Below are 14848 nucleotides of genomic sequence, written 5' to 3'. Positions count from 1 at the left end.
TAAAGTAGTACAGGCTCTGTGATAGACTAGTGTCCTGTCCAGGGTACTACAGTAGTACAGGCTCTGTGATAGACTAGTGTCCTGTCCAGGGTACTACAGTAGTACAGGCCCTGTGATAGACTAGAGTCCTGTCCAGGGTACTACAGTAGTACAGGCTCTGTGATAGACTAGTGTCCTGTCCAGGGGGTGTACTACAGTAGTACAGGCTCTGTGATAGACTAGTGTCCTGTCCAGGGTACTACAGTAGTACAGGCTCTGTGATAGACTAGTGTCCTGTCCAGGGTACTACAGTAGTACAGGCTCTGTGATAGACTAGTGTCCTGTCCAGGGTACTACAGTAGTACAGGCTCTGTGATAGACTAGAATCCTGTCCAGGGTACTACAGTAGTACAGGCCCTGTGATAGACTAGTGTCCTGTCCAGGGTACTACAGTAGTACAGGCTCTGTGATAGACTAGTGTCCTGTCCAGGGTACTACAGTAGTACAGGCCCTGTGATAGACTAGTGTCCTGTCCAGGGTATTACAGTAGTACAGGCTCTGTGATAGACTAGTGTCCTGTCCAGGGGGTGTACTACAGTAGTACAGGCCCTGTGATAGACTAGTGTCCTGTCCAGGGTACTACAGTAGTACAGGCTCTGTGATAGCCTAGTGTCCTGTCCAGGGTACTACAGTAGTACAGGCTCTGTGATAGACTAGTGTCCTGTCCAGGGGGTGTACTACAGTAGTACAGGCTCTGTGATAGACTAGTGTCCTGTCCAGGGTACTACAGTAGTACAGGCTCTGTGATAGACTAGTGTCCTGTCCAGGGTACTACAGTAGTACAGGCTCTGTGATAGACTAGTGTCCTGTCCAGGGTATTACAGTAGTACAGGCTCTGTGATAGACTAGTGTCCTGTCCAGGGTACTACAGTATTACAGGCTCTGTGATAGACTAGTGTCCTGTCCAGGGTACTACAGTAGTACAGGCTCTGTGATAGACTAGTGTCCTGTCCAGGGTACTACAGTAGTACAGGCCCTGTGATAGACTAGAGTCCTGTCCAGGGTACTACAGTAGTACAGGCTCTGTGATAGACTAGTGTCCTGTCCAGGGGGTGTACTACAGTAGTACAGGCTCTGTGATAGACTAGTGTCCTGTCCAGGGTACTACAGTAGTACAGGCCCTGTGATAGACTAGTGTCCTGTCCAGGGTATTACAGTAGTACAGGCTCTGTGATAGACTAGTGTCCTGTCCAGGGGGTGTACTACAGTAGTACAGGCTATGTGATAGACTAGTGTCCTGTCCAGGGTACTACAGTAGTACAGGCTCTGTGATAGACTAGTGTCCTGTCCAGGGGGTGTACTACAGTAGTACAGGCTCTGTGATAGACTAGTGTCCTGTCCAGGGTACTACAGTAGTACAGGCTCTGTGATAGACTAGTGTCCTGTCCAGGATACTACAGTAGTACAGGCTCTGTGATAGACTAGTGTCCTGTCCAGGGTACTACAGTAGTACAGGCTCTGTGATAGACTAGTGTCCTGTCCAGGGTACTACAGTAGTACAGGCCCTGTGATAGACTAGTGTCCTGTCCAGGGTATTACAGTAGTACAGGCTCTGTGATAGACTAGTGTCCTGTCCAGGGGGTGTACTACAGTAGTACAGGCCCTGTGATAGACTAGTGTCCTGTCCAGGGTACTACAGTAGTACAGGCTCTGTGATAGACTAATGTCCTGTCCAGGGTACTACAGTAGTACAGGCTCTGTGATAGACTAGTGTCCTGTCCAGGGGGTGTACTACAGTAGTACAGGCTCTGTGATAGACTAGTGTCCTGTCCAGGGTACTACAGTAGTACAGGCTCTGTGATAGACTAGTGTCCTGTCCAGGGTACTACAGTAGTACAGGCTCTGTGATAGACTAGTGTCCTGTCCAGGGTATTACAGTAGTACAGGATCTGTGATAGACTAGTGTCCTGTCCAGGGTACTACAGTAGTACAGGCTCTGTGATAGACTAGTGTCCTGTCCAGGGTACTACAGTAGTACAGGCTCTGTGATAGACTAGAGTCCTGTCCAGGGTACTACAGTAGTACAGGCTCTGTGATAGACTAGTGTCCTGTCCAGGGGGTGTACTACAGTAGTACAGGCTCTGTGATAGACTAGTGTCCTGTCCAGGGTACTACAGTAGTACAGGCCCTGTGATAGACTAGTGTCCTGTCCAGGGTATTACAGTAGTACAGGCTCTGTGATAGACTAGTGTCCTGTCCAGGGGGTGTACTACAGTAGTACAGGCTATGTGATAGACTAGTGTCCTGTCCAGGGTACTACAGTAGTACAGGCTCTGTGATAGACTAGTGTCCTGTCCAGGGGGTGTACTACAGTAGTACAGGCTCTGTGATAGACTAGTGTCCTGTCCAGGGTACTACAGTAGTACAGGCTCTGTGATAGACTATTGTCCTGTCCAGGATACTACAGTAGTACAGGCTCTGTGATAGACTAGTGTCCTGTCCAGGGTACTACAGTAGTACAGGCTCTGTGATAGACTAGTGTCCTGTCCAGGGGGTGTACTACAGTAGTACAGGCTATGTGATAGACTAGTATCCTGTCCAGGGTACTACAGTAGTACAGGCTCTGTGATAGACTAGTGTCCTGTCCAGGGTACTACAGTAGTACAGGCTCTATGATAGACTAGTGTCCTGTCCAGGGTACTACAGTAGTACAGGCTCTGTGATAGACTAGTGTCCTGTCCAGGGGGTGTACTACAGTAGTACAGGCTCTGTGATAGACTAGTGTCCTGTCCAGGGTACTACAGTAGTACAGGCCCTGTGATAGACTAGTGTCCTGTCCAGGGTATTACAGTAGTACAGGCTCTGTGATAGACTAGTGTCCTGTACAGGGGGTGTACTACAGTAGTACAGGCTCTGTGATAGACTAGTGTCCTGTCCAGGGTACTACAGTAGTACAGGCTCTGTGATAGACTAGTGTCCTGTCCAGGGTACTACAGTAGTACAGGCTCTGTGATAGACTAGTGTCCTGTCCAGGGTATTACAGTAGTACAGGCTCTGTGATAGACTAGTGTCCTGTCCAGGGTACTACAGTATTACAGGCTCTGTGATAGACTAGTGTCCTGTCCAGGGTACTACAGTAGTACAGGCTCTGTGATAGACTAGTATCCTGTCCAGGGTACTACAGTAGTACAGGCCCTGTGATAGACTAGAGTCCTGTCCAGGGTACTACAGTAGTACAGGCTCTGTGATAGACTAGTGTCCTGTCCAGGGGGTGTACTACAGTAGTACAGGCTCTGTGATAGACTAGTGTCCTGTCCAGGGTACTACAGTAGTACAGGCCCTGTGATAGACTAGTGTCCTGTCCAGGGTACTACAGTAGTACAGGCTCTGTGATAGACTAGTGTCCTGTCCAGGGTATTACAGTAGTACAGGCTCTGTGATAGACTAGTGTCCTGTCCAGGGTACTACAGTAGTACAGGCTCTGTGATAGACTAGTGTCCTGTCCAGGGTACTACAGTAGTACAGGCTCTGTGATAGACTAGTGTCCTGTCCAGGGTACTACAGTAGTACAGGCTCTGTGATAGACTAGTGTCCTGTCCAGGGTACTACAGTAGTACAGGCCCTGTGATAAACTAGTGTCCTGTCCAGGGTACTACAGTAGTACAGGCTCTGTGATAGACTAGTGTCCTGTCCAGGGTACTACAGTAGTACAGGCCCTGTGATAGACTAGTGTCCTGTCCAGGATACTACAGTAGTACAGGCTCTGTGATAGACTAGTGTCCTGTCCAGGGTACTACAGTAGTACAGGCTCTGTGATAGACTAGCGTCCTGTCCAGGATACTACAGTAGTACAGGCCCTGTGATAAACTAGTGTCCTGTCCAGGGTACTACAGTAGTACAGGCTCTGTGATAGACTAGTGTCCTGTCCAGGATACTACAGTAGTACAGGCCCTGTGATAGACTAGTGTCCTGTCCAGGGTACTACAGTAGTACAGGCCCTGTGATAGACTAGTGTCCTGTCCAGGGTACTACAGTAGTACAGGCCCTGTGATAGACTAGTGTCCTGTCCAGGGTACTACAGTAGTACAGGCTCTGTGATAGACTAGTGTCCTGTCCAGGGTACTACAGTAGTACAGGCTCTGTGATAGACTAGTGTCCTGTCCAGGGTATTACAGTAGTACAGGCTCTGGGATAGACTAGTGTCCTGTCCAGGGTACTACAGTAGTACAGGCCCTGTGATAAACTAGTGTCCTGTCCAGGGTACTACAGTAGTACAGGCCCTGTGATAGACTAGTGTCCTGTCCAGGGTACTACAGTAGTACAGGCTATGTGATAGACTAGTGTCCTGTCCAGGGTACTACAGTAGTACAGGCCCTGTGATAGACTAGTGTCCTGTCCAGGGTATTACAGTAGTACAGGCTCTGTGATAGACTAGTGTCCTGTCCAGGGTACTACAGTAGTACAGGCTCTGTGATAGACTAGTGTCCTGTCCAGGGTATTACAGTAGTACAGGCTCTGTGATAGACTAGTGTCCTGTCCAGGTTACTACAGTAGTACAGGCCCTGTGATAGACTAGTGTCCTGTCCAGGGTACTACAGTAGTACAGGCCCTGTGATAGACTAGTGTCCTGTCCAGGGTACTACAGTAGTACAGGCCCTGTGATAGACTATGATGGTCACTCACCGTGGCAGAGGCTGAAAGTGGTCATAAGGCATCACCTCGATGAAGCCATCACTAGAGAGGAGAAAGAGGAAGATAACGCCATGTCACCATGACCATTCAGAGGAACCATGTTTCCTGTACAGCCTTCACATGCACAACCACGACTGGAAACAGAATCGGGCATGTCCCAAACGGCTCCCAATTCTACATGGTGCACTGCTTTTGACCAGGGCCCATAGGGAAACCATTGTGATTGGTACATGTACATGCCTCTCAGGACAGAGGTCCATGTTGCACTCCTTGAGTTTGGGCGTGGGTTTGGTGTTCTCAGGGTAGCTGTTACAGTGGTGCTCTGGGAACACCTGACTGGACCTGATGTCTGTGCACTCTGCTGAGTTCAGCTGGTAACCTGGCAACAGGCAGAAACAATCAAGGTCAGCAATGAATAGGATAGAAAGCAAACATTGGACTAACATTTGGTGGGCAATGGGTTCATTTTGGACCCTTCAAATGTTTGTCTCAATGTCTGTTTTGGGAAGAAACATGAAACGAAAGCACTAAAACACAGACACATTGGGTCATTCACAATCGGATGCATTGCCTCATAATACAGCATCCAAAAGGTTCAGTCATAATGCTTCAGCTAATAGCTGGCTTCAACAGTCTCTATAAGGGCTGATCTGGGTTCAGTCATAAAGCTTTAGCTGGCAACAATAACAATCTCTATAATAGTTATCTGGGTTCAATCATGAACTTTAACTAATAGCTGGCTTCAACAGTCTCTATAAGAGCTGATCCCGGTTCAGTCAAAGCTATTGCTGGCAACAAGAACAATCTCTATAAGAACTATCTGGGTTCAATCATAAACTAACTAATTGTTGGCTTCAACAGTCTCTATAAGAGCTGATCTGGGTTCAGTAATAAATCTTCAGTGCTGGCACAGCCAATAAGCAACATAAGCGGCTGCTAGGAACTCAGTTGGTTCTCAACTTACTACTGAGAGTTAGAATAGTAGAATACACAAGTTTCCATTTCAAAATGTGGTGGTGCAGCAGAAGTCTTCCACTTGTTATGCAAGTCACTCAATTAACCCATGTCAGATCAAATGTTTTACATTGCTTGGTAAGTCAGTCTAACAAGCCAACTAAACTTTGTAGTAATGAGTAGAATTGCATGAAATGTGTTTTAAAACTGCAATAACTACCTGAGCGCCAAAACATTTGAAATTGAATTGAAATGATCTTTAAATCTGCACATTTTTCTCTCCACCACCAAGACAGGTGCCGCTAAAATGTTTTCACCACAAAGGTTTTTGATCGCTTAGGGTCCCCAAAAGGCTCGGCCTTGTTAGCTAGCAACAACAGTCTCTTTAAGAGCTGATCTGGGGTCTGTCTCACCTCCTCCACAGGTGACAGAGCAGGGGAAGAAGTCAGTCTCTCTCCACTGGTACCTGATTGGTTGATAGAACAGGAACTGGACCATCGTGTCCCTGGGAGCAGCATATTTCACCTGGAGAGAACACACACACTGTTAGACACAGACGCACACTCACACAATCACGTGCACGCACTCACACATCCATATCTAAAGATGTCTAGAGATCTAGACATGTTTAGAAAGATTATTGAGATTTAAGACTCAAACTCAGTCACTGGCCTTAGAACTCAATGTATAAAGTCGTAAAACTCAATGTCTGAACAGACTCTGGTGCCAACTAGAACCAGCCCAATCCTCATTTTCATACAGAACATCCATCAGAAGAACGTCTCGCAATCAAGCATTTGGACCACACTCCCTTCTAGTATCCCTTTATTTAAATGAATTATTTCAACATTAATAATCACATTGAATAAACAAGAATTTGCTAACATCAGATGAAAGTAGAAGTTATTTTCTAAACTAAACATTTGTGATGTGGGTAATGTGTAGTTACAGCGCCGGTCCAAATCCTATATTATGTCATTACGTCATTGGTTCCATGTGAAAGACAGTGGAACTCTTTTACCTTTATAGTGCACTCATTTTAAAAGTTGTGGACTAAAAAGGGAAAAGGGCGCCATTTAGCAGGCAGCCTAGGCCTACATACTAGTGTCTGCTATGGAATACACAGAGGGCCTGATTTTCAGACTATGATGATCATGATGAAGATAATGCTAACGCTAATGATGATGATGATGATTAGGAGAGCCATGGCACGCTGTGTTTTATTGCCACAGAAATGGGAGTCGTGTCATGTTTGTGCAATGCTTTGATGACATGGAACATAGGAGAGAGCTTAGGTAGTGTCCCAAATGGGACCCAATCCCCTGCAGTGCACTACTTCAAAGTGCATTAGGTCAAAGGTAGTGCACTACAAAGGGAATAGGGTGTGATTAGGGATGCAAGCTTGCTTTATGGGTGTAATCAGCATCCTGCACTAACATGCAATGTGTATGTATTGGCAAGGGCTTTCTCTACAAAATTGTCATCAATCTGTTCAGTTTTCTGACATGAGTGGATGTAAAAGAATGGTCATTTACAAAAACAATATTGATATGGTTACTCAGATTACAACATCTAAGAACACAAAAAAGACTGTCAGAATCATGAGAGAAATCGAGAAATAACTATTGGATGATGTAGGTAGGCGTTTCCCTTATAAATGATGTACGTAGACGTTTCCCTTATAACTACTGATACAGGATCAGATATATTTGATCCCCCTTATGTTAAAATCATTACTTGAGATGGGTTAATCTGATCCTAGATAGGTAGGTAGGATTAACATTTGCCTCCAGGCCACTGACTCAGCGCCTCTTCCTCGTGTCACCTTGATGATGTAATCGGCTCCCAGAGGTCCTTGTGTCCTGAGCGTCTGTCTGTCTGTCCCTTTCTGGTAGTCCACGGTGGTGTTGCCGATGAGGTAGGAACCGGGAGAGACCAGACTGTGCTCCTCTCTACGACCCTGCAGAGACTGGGTCTCGATTACTGCAGGAGAGAGAGAGAGAGAGAACAGAGAATGAGAGGGGGAGAGAGAGATTGAGGGAGAGAAAGGGGGAGAGAGAGAAGAGAGAATAAGAATGAGAGAGGGGGGAGAGATCGAGGGAGAGAGAGACAGACAGACAGAGAAAGAGACACACACAAAGACATAATGAGGTAAATCTGGATGTATAAAGTCCATCAGCAGTACTCCTCACACCAAGAACAGCTGATAACGGTGTTGATGTAGATCAAAAAGGGGGATCTTGTCTGAAACCTGAACACAGAAGACGGTAGGTAAGCTGCTGCAGTAACGTCTAACCTTCAGCTCAGCGAGTTAACACTGTTTGCTGTGTGTGTGTGTGTGTGTGTGTGTGTGTGCGTGTGCGGGTGCGGGTGCGGGTGCGTGTGTGTGTGTGCATGCGCTCACTCTCATGATTCCCACCTATACATGAACGGACCAGTGCCCATATTCATAAAGCGTATCGGAGTAGGAGTGCTGGGATTAGTTTGTCCTTTCAGATCACAATGTATAAGATTTATATGGGCAACGGGGAACTGATCCTAGATCAGCCCTCCTACTCTTAGACGCTTTATGAATATGGACCCAATACACCAAGGCTAAGATAAAGGTCACGATGATAACAGTTTAATATTAAAAAGATTTAACAATAGAGACTTCATCATCTCCAATGACAGTCATTGATGTGTGACTCTTTGAATGTCTATTGGCCAAACGACTGAGTGGGTGTAAGAAAATAAACAGTGAATTTTATAGAGTAATTTCTCGTAGAGACAATCATATTCAGCTGTCCCACGGCACAGCATCGGCCGTTCTTCTTGTCATCCCCCTCTCTCTCTCTTTATTTGTCTTTCTCTAACATATGTGTTTCTCACAGAATCTTTTATGAGGGGGAAGATTCAAACGTCTTCCCAAAACAATGTTTTACATTAGAGATGAATGGAATCACTAACATTTCAACAAACTCTCAATTCACCTTCAACAATGTTTCTGCAAAGGCCCAGGTGTGTGTAATGTATTTTCAACATCAATTATACAGTACATCACAAACGACAATGTGGAATTTCACAACTTGAAATAATTAACCACAACGTAGCCCTTCGCCATATCACAAAAATAAGCCATTTGTAAGCCAAATAGCCTTTTAAGAAAGGCTCCAAGGTGAAAATATGATCCCACTTCTCTCAAACCGCTCCTAACAATATTTCGTTTCAGTGGAGTTTGTGAACTTGAAGCTGGGTCCAGAGGCTTTACATTTCTCATATCAGCTTTTACTCTGCTCTCCTTTACCGGGTTTTACTCTGCTCTCCTTTACTGGGTTTTACTCTGCTCTCCTTTACTGGGTTTTACTCTGCTGTCCTTTACCGGGTTTTACTCTGCTCTCCTTTACTGGGTTTTACTCTGCTCTCCTTTACTGGGTTTTACTCTGCTCTCCTTTACCGGGTTTTACTCTGCTCTCCTTTACTGGGTTTTACTCTGCTGTCCTTTACCGGGTTTTACTCTGCTCTCCTTTACTGGGTTTTACTCTGCTCTCCTTTACCAGGTTTTACTCTGCTCTCCTTTACTGGGTTTTACTCTGCTGTCCTTTACCGGGTTTTCCTCTGCTCTCCTTTACTGGGTTTTACTCTGCTGTCCTTTACTGGGATTTACTCTGCTCTCCTTTACTGGGTTTTACTCTGCTCTCCTTTACTGGGTTTTACTCTGCTCTCCTTTACTGGGTTTTACTCTGCTCTCCTTTAACGGGTTTTACTCTGCACTCCTTTACCGGGTTTTCCTCTGCTCTCCTTTACTGGGTTTTACTCTGCTCTCCTTTACTGGGTTTTACTCTGCTCTCCTTTACTGGGTTTTACTCTGCTCTCCTTTACTGGGTTTTACTCTGCTCTCCTTTACCGGGTTTTACTCTGCTCTCCTTTACTGGGTTTTACTCTGCTCTCCTTTACCGGGTTTTACTCTGCTCTCCTTTACTGGGTTTTACTCTGCTCTCCTTTACCGGGTTTTACTCTGCTCTCCTTTACTGGGTTTTACTCTGCTCTCCTTTACCGGGTTTTACTCTGCTCTCCTTTACCGGGTTTTACTCCTTTAACGGGTTTTACTTTGCTCTCCTTTACCGGGTTTTACTCTGCTCTCCTTTACCGGGTTTTACTCCTTTAACGGGTTTTACTTTGCTCTCCTTTACTGGGTTTTACTCTGTTCTCCTTTACTGGGTTTTCCTCTGCTCTCCTTTACCGGGTTTTACTCTGCTCTCCTTTACCGGGTTTTACTCTGCTCTCCTTTAACGGGTTTTACTCTGCTCTCCTTTACCGGGTTTTACTCTGCTCTCCTTTACCGGGTTTTACTCTGCTCTCCTTTACCAGGTTTTACTCTGCTCTCCTTTAACAGGTTTTACTCTGCTCTCCTTTAACGAGTTTTCCTCTGCTCTCCTTTACTGGGTTTTCCTCTGCTCTCCTTTAACAGGTTTTACTCTGCTCTCCTTTACCGGGTTTTACTCTGCTCTCCTTTAACGGGTTTTCCTCTGCTCTCCTTTACTGGGTTTTACTCTGCTCTCCTTTACCGGGTTTTACTCTGCTCTCCTTTACCGGGTTTTACTCTGCTCTCCTTTACCGGGTTTTACTCCTTTACCGGGTTTTACTCTGCTCTCCTTAACCGGGTTTTACTCTGCTCTCCTTTACCGGGTTTTACTCTGCACTCCTTTACTGGGTTTTACTCTGCTCTCCTTTACCGGGTTTTCCTCTGCTCTCCTTTACCGGGTTTTACTCTGCTCTCCTTTACTGGGTTTTACTCTGCTCTCCTTTACCGGGTTTTCCTCTGCTCTCCTTTACTGGGTCTACCGTCAGCAGAGTAAAACCCGGTAAAGGAGAGCAGAGTAAAAGCTGATATGAGAAATGTAAAGCCTCTGGAACCCAGCTTCAAGTTCACAAGAAACCGGGTTTTACTCTGCTCTCCTTTACCGGGTTTTACTCTGCTCTCCTTTACCGGGTTTTACTCTGCTCTCCTTTACCGGGTTTTACTCTGCTCTCCTTTACTGGCTTTTACTCTGCTCTCCTTTACCGGGTTTTACTCTGCTCTCCTTTACCGGGTTTTACTCTGCTCTCCTTTACCGGGTTTTACTCTGCACTCCTTTACCGGGTTTTACTCTGCTCTCCTTTACCGGGTTTTACTCCTTTACCGGGTTTTTACTCTGCTCTCCTTTACCGGGTTTTACTCTGCTCTCCTTTACCGGGTTTTACTCTGCTCTCCTTTAACGGGTTTTACTCTGCTCTCCTTTACCGGGTTTTACTCTGCTCTCCTTTACTGGCTTTTACTCTGCTCTCCTTTACCGGGTTTTACTCTGCTCTCCTTTACCGGGTTTTACTCTGCTCTCCTTTACCGGGTTTTACTCTGCACTCCTTTACCGGGTTTTACTCTGCTCTCCTTTACCGGGTTTTACTCCTTTACCGGGTTTTTACTCTGCTCTCCTTTACCGGGTTTTACTCTGCTCTCCTTTACCGGGTTTTACTCTGCTCTCCTTTAACGGGTTTTACTCTGCTCTCCTTTACCGGGTTTTACTCTGCTCTCCTTTACCGGGTTTTACTCTGCTCTCCTTTACCGGGTTTTCCTCTGCTCTCCTTTACCGGGTTTTACTCTGCTCTCCTTTACCGGGTTTTACTCTGCTCTCCTTTAACGGGTTTTACTCTGCTCTCCTTTAACGGGTTTTACTCTGCACTCCTTTACTGGGTTTTACTCTGCTCTCCTTTACTGGGTTTTACTCTGCTCTCCTTTACTGGGTTTTACTCTGCTCTCCTTTACCGGGTTTTACTCTGCTCTCCTTTACCGGGTTTTACTCTGCTCTCCTTTACCGGGTTTTACTCTGCTCTCCTTTACCGGGTTTTACTCCTTTACCGGGTTTTCCTCTGCTCTCCTTTACCGGGTTTTACTCTGCTCTCCTTTAACGGGTTTTACTCTGCTCTCCTTTACTGGGTTTTACTCTGCTCTCCTTTACTGGGTTTTACTCTGCTCTCCTTTACTGGGTTTTACTCTGCTCTCCTTTAACGGGTTTTACTCTGCACTCCTTTACCGGGTTTTCCTCTGCACTCCTTTACTGGGTTTTACTCTGCTCTCCTTTAACGGGTTTTCCTCTGCTCTCCTTTACCGGGTTTTACTCTGCACTCCTTTACCGGGTTTTCCTCTGCTCTCCTTTACCGGGTTTTACTCTGCTCTCCTTTACCGGGTTTTACTCTGCTCTCCTTTACTGTTTTTTTTTTCAAAAGTTTTGCTTTTTTACGTCACTGTTCTTTTCCTTCTCCACGTCGGCCTCGCTAGTCTCCTGATAGTTGATAAACGATCTGTTAAAGTAATTCGAAGGTCACTCCAAACCCTTGTTTTGAAACATCTGACAAAACACACATCCACTTAAACATGTGGAGTTGTAGGGGTGTATTATGATGTAGGCCACCAACGAGGCAGCTGGAGTTAGCCATGTCTCCTGTGGAATCAGAGACACGCACGCACGCACGCACGCACGCACGCACGCACGCACGCACGCACGCACACACACACACACACACACACACACACACACACACACACACACACACACACACACACACACACACACACACACACACACACAGTGCTCAGACATACACTTGAAGCAGTCTTGCACACATGCACAGAGCGCTCTCAGATACACATACACACACGCGCTCACACATTGGCAATACATCCCATAAATCTGAAATGCATGAGCTCCCAACACAAGCCAACAGAGAGGAGAGGAGAGAACTCTGTCTCCCTCTTTTTCTCTCCCTCCCTCTATCAGCCCTGCTTTTTAGGTCCTCATTGGAACATTCTGGAATCTCTGAACATTCTTGAATGGCAAAGCATGACGTGTGTGAGTGTGTGTGTGTGTGTGTGTGTTTTTCTTCGCAATTGTGTTTCCATGTCTGCGTCTCTACCTGCAAGTGTGTGTGTGTGTGTGTGTGTGTGTGTGTGTGTGTGTGTGTGTGTGTGTGTGTGTGTGTGTGTGTGTGTGTGTGTGTGTGTGTGTGTGTGTGTGTGTGTGTGTGTGTGTGTGTGTGTGTGTGTGTGCACATATCAGAGTGGCTCGTGGTCAGTATGGTATGTGATTCTCACAGTGCTGGGCAGAGTTAGACATAACGTGATGACTTCCTCTATAAATCACTAGCACTGATCAGCTGCCAGAAGAACAGTTGTTAGCCCAGATGTTTAGAGAGAAAGAGAGACCAAGAGAAAGTGTGTGTGGTTGTTTGTGTGTGAGTGTGTGTGTGTGTTTGTGTGCAGTTTGGACAGGCCCCTTGAACAGTGAAGTACTCACCTATGACATCAGGTCCCTTGGAGCTGACTCTCAAACTCCTACTTCCCAAGGGGACTTCCAGCACTGTCTTCACAGCTGTAGGACAAAGGAGATTGTATTTAGACTACTCAACAAATCCCAAAATGTCTCCACAATACCCCAAATGTCCTCACAATACACCACGATGTCAGCACAATTCATCAAATGTCCCAAACTACACCAAATACCAGTTTGTTTCCACATTAAACCAAAATATATATCCAAAATACACCAACATATACTCACAATGCACCAAATTCCTGAATACATACAATTGCGACAGTATACTTAAAATGTCAGCACAATACACAGAAATGTCTCCACAATACCAAAAATGTCCTCAGAATACATCATACACTCTTAGAATACGATACACTAAATGTCCTAAAAAAATACACGCTTAGTTAATCTGGAATTAGATATGGCAGATGCAGACGTAATTAACAGATGGTCTCTCAACACGACACGTCATTTCTGAGAGTGGAACAATTGTCCACTAAGCTGTTGGGTAGATGGCACTCTCACAAGTTCTTGTTGCAGGTGTGGGAATAATGTGACAACTTTAAAGTAAAGACATCCCACACACAGCTCTTCCTCGTATCACTTATTTTATTAAAGCTGACGTGTCTTCCTCTTCGTCAGAGCTTTTACTGAAGGCCAACAGGCTGACACGTAAGCTTTAATAAGGTGAGAAAATTAAAACGCTTGGAAGTGATAGGAGCAAGAGCAGTCTGCAGGTTTCTTTTCCTTTTTAGAGTAAACAAATGAAGCAATCTTTTCCTGTTCTTATTATCGAGCTGGCGTGACTGTTTCCTCCCCGTTTCAGTTGATTTGTACAATGAACTCCTTTTGGTTTCAGATCTCACCATGAACATCAGTAAATAAAGTTGGGCCGGTCCTAAATGGTACCCTATTACCTATATAGTGCACTACCTTTGACGGGGTCCCCATAGGGCTCTGTCATGTAGGGAATAAGGTCCCCTTTTGGGACACAGCCAGCGTGTAGGAGTTCTACTTCAGTTGGCAGATCATACTGACCTTCAGTGTCTTATCAACGAAGGGGGTTGGTGGGGCCAAAGGAACGTGTGCTGAAACAAGTCAAACTGTTGAAACACTTCCAGCAACCACTTAAGCACACAATCGATGTAAAAAAATATGTATGACAACTAATTTTATGAGGTCAAATAGAACTGTGTTGAAACTATTTGGTTTCAAAGTGGAATGAAATAACGTATCTGTGATGTCTCTCGAGAAGTCACAGTGTTGAAAAACCTGGAGTAACCGTTGGACGGTAAAATCATTGTCAGAATTTAAGTCCCAAGTGACAGCCTAGAAGCCCTGGTCAAAAGTAGTGTACTATACAGGAATGAGGTGCCATTTGGGACGTAGACCAAGACTGTGATAAGGAATGTTCTTCCAAGGAGCAACATGGAATCTGAGTTTCCAAACCAGAGAGGAAAAAGTATAACCCATATTTCTCCCTCTGCAGTCTATAATGTGTCTAAATGTGTTCATGTGAAAACTGAAGAACAACAGCGACATGTACAGTAGAATATGTGTCCAATATAGTATGACCTCCCATAGCAGACAAATATGAGGTTAGGCAAGAAGGGTGTGTGTGTGTGTGTGTGTGTGTGTGTGTGTGTGTGTGTGTGTGCGTGTGTGCGTGCGTGCGTGCGTGCGTGCGTGCGTGCGTCTGTAGTGATAAACCAGGTGATAACATCTGATATCTACTGTAGAAACACCTTGTGACAGTCACGTTAACAACCCCCCCCCCCCTCCAACCAGGTGATAACATCTGATATCTACTGTAGAAACACCTTGTGACAGTCACGTTAACAACCCCCCTCCAACCAGGTGATAACATCTGATATCTACTGTAGAAACACCTTGTG

General features: G+C 45.6%; 1 protein-coding gene across 4 annotated transcripts in view; it reads right to left on the bottom strand.

Annotated features, from left to right (window-relative positions):
• Positions 1 to 14848, bottom strand: part of adamtsl3 (ADAMTS-like 3) — a 250200-nt gene that overhangs the window by 99775 nt on the left and 135577 nt on the right. For all 4 annotated transcript variants that reach the window (XM_055900039.1, XM_055900041.1, XM_055900038.1 and 1 more), the window contains 5 exons: positions 12936 to 13010; positions 7451 to 7608; positions 6039 to 6150; positions 4912 to 5050; positions 4663 to 4713 (listed from right to left, as the gene is read on the bottom strand). In XM_055900039.1, the coding sequence (XP_055756014.1) occupies positions 4663 to 4713; positions 4912 to 5050; positions 6039 to 6150; positions 7451 to 7608; positions 12936 to 13010 (535 nt within the window). The remainder of the gene's footprint in view (positions 1 to 4662; positions 4714 to 4911; positions 5051 to 6038; positions 6151 to 7450; positions 7609 to 12935; positions 13011 to 14848) is intronic.

Source organism: Salvelinus fontinalis, chromosome 35 (genome assembly GCF_029448725.1).
Source record: "Salvelinus fontinalis isolate EN_2023a chromosome 35, ASM2944872v1, whole genome shotgun sequence".
Taxonomy (NCBI): Eukaryota; Metazoa; Chordata; class Actinopteri; order Salmoniformes; family Salmonidae; genus Salvelinus; species Salvelinus fontinalis.
The sequence above is the reverse complement of the archived record's forward strand: the minus strand, read 5'-3'. Positions and strand labels throughout refer to the sequence as shown.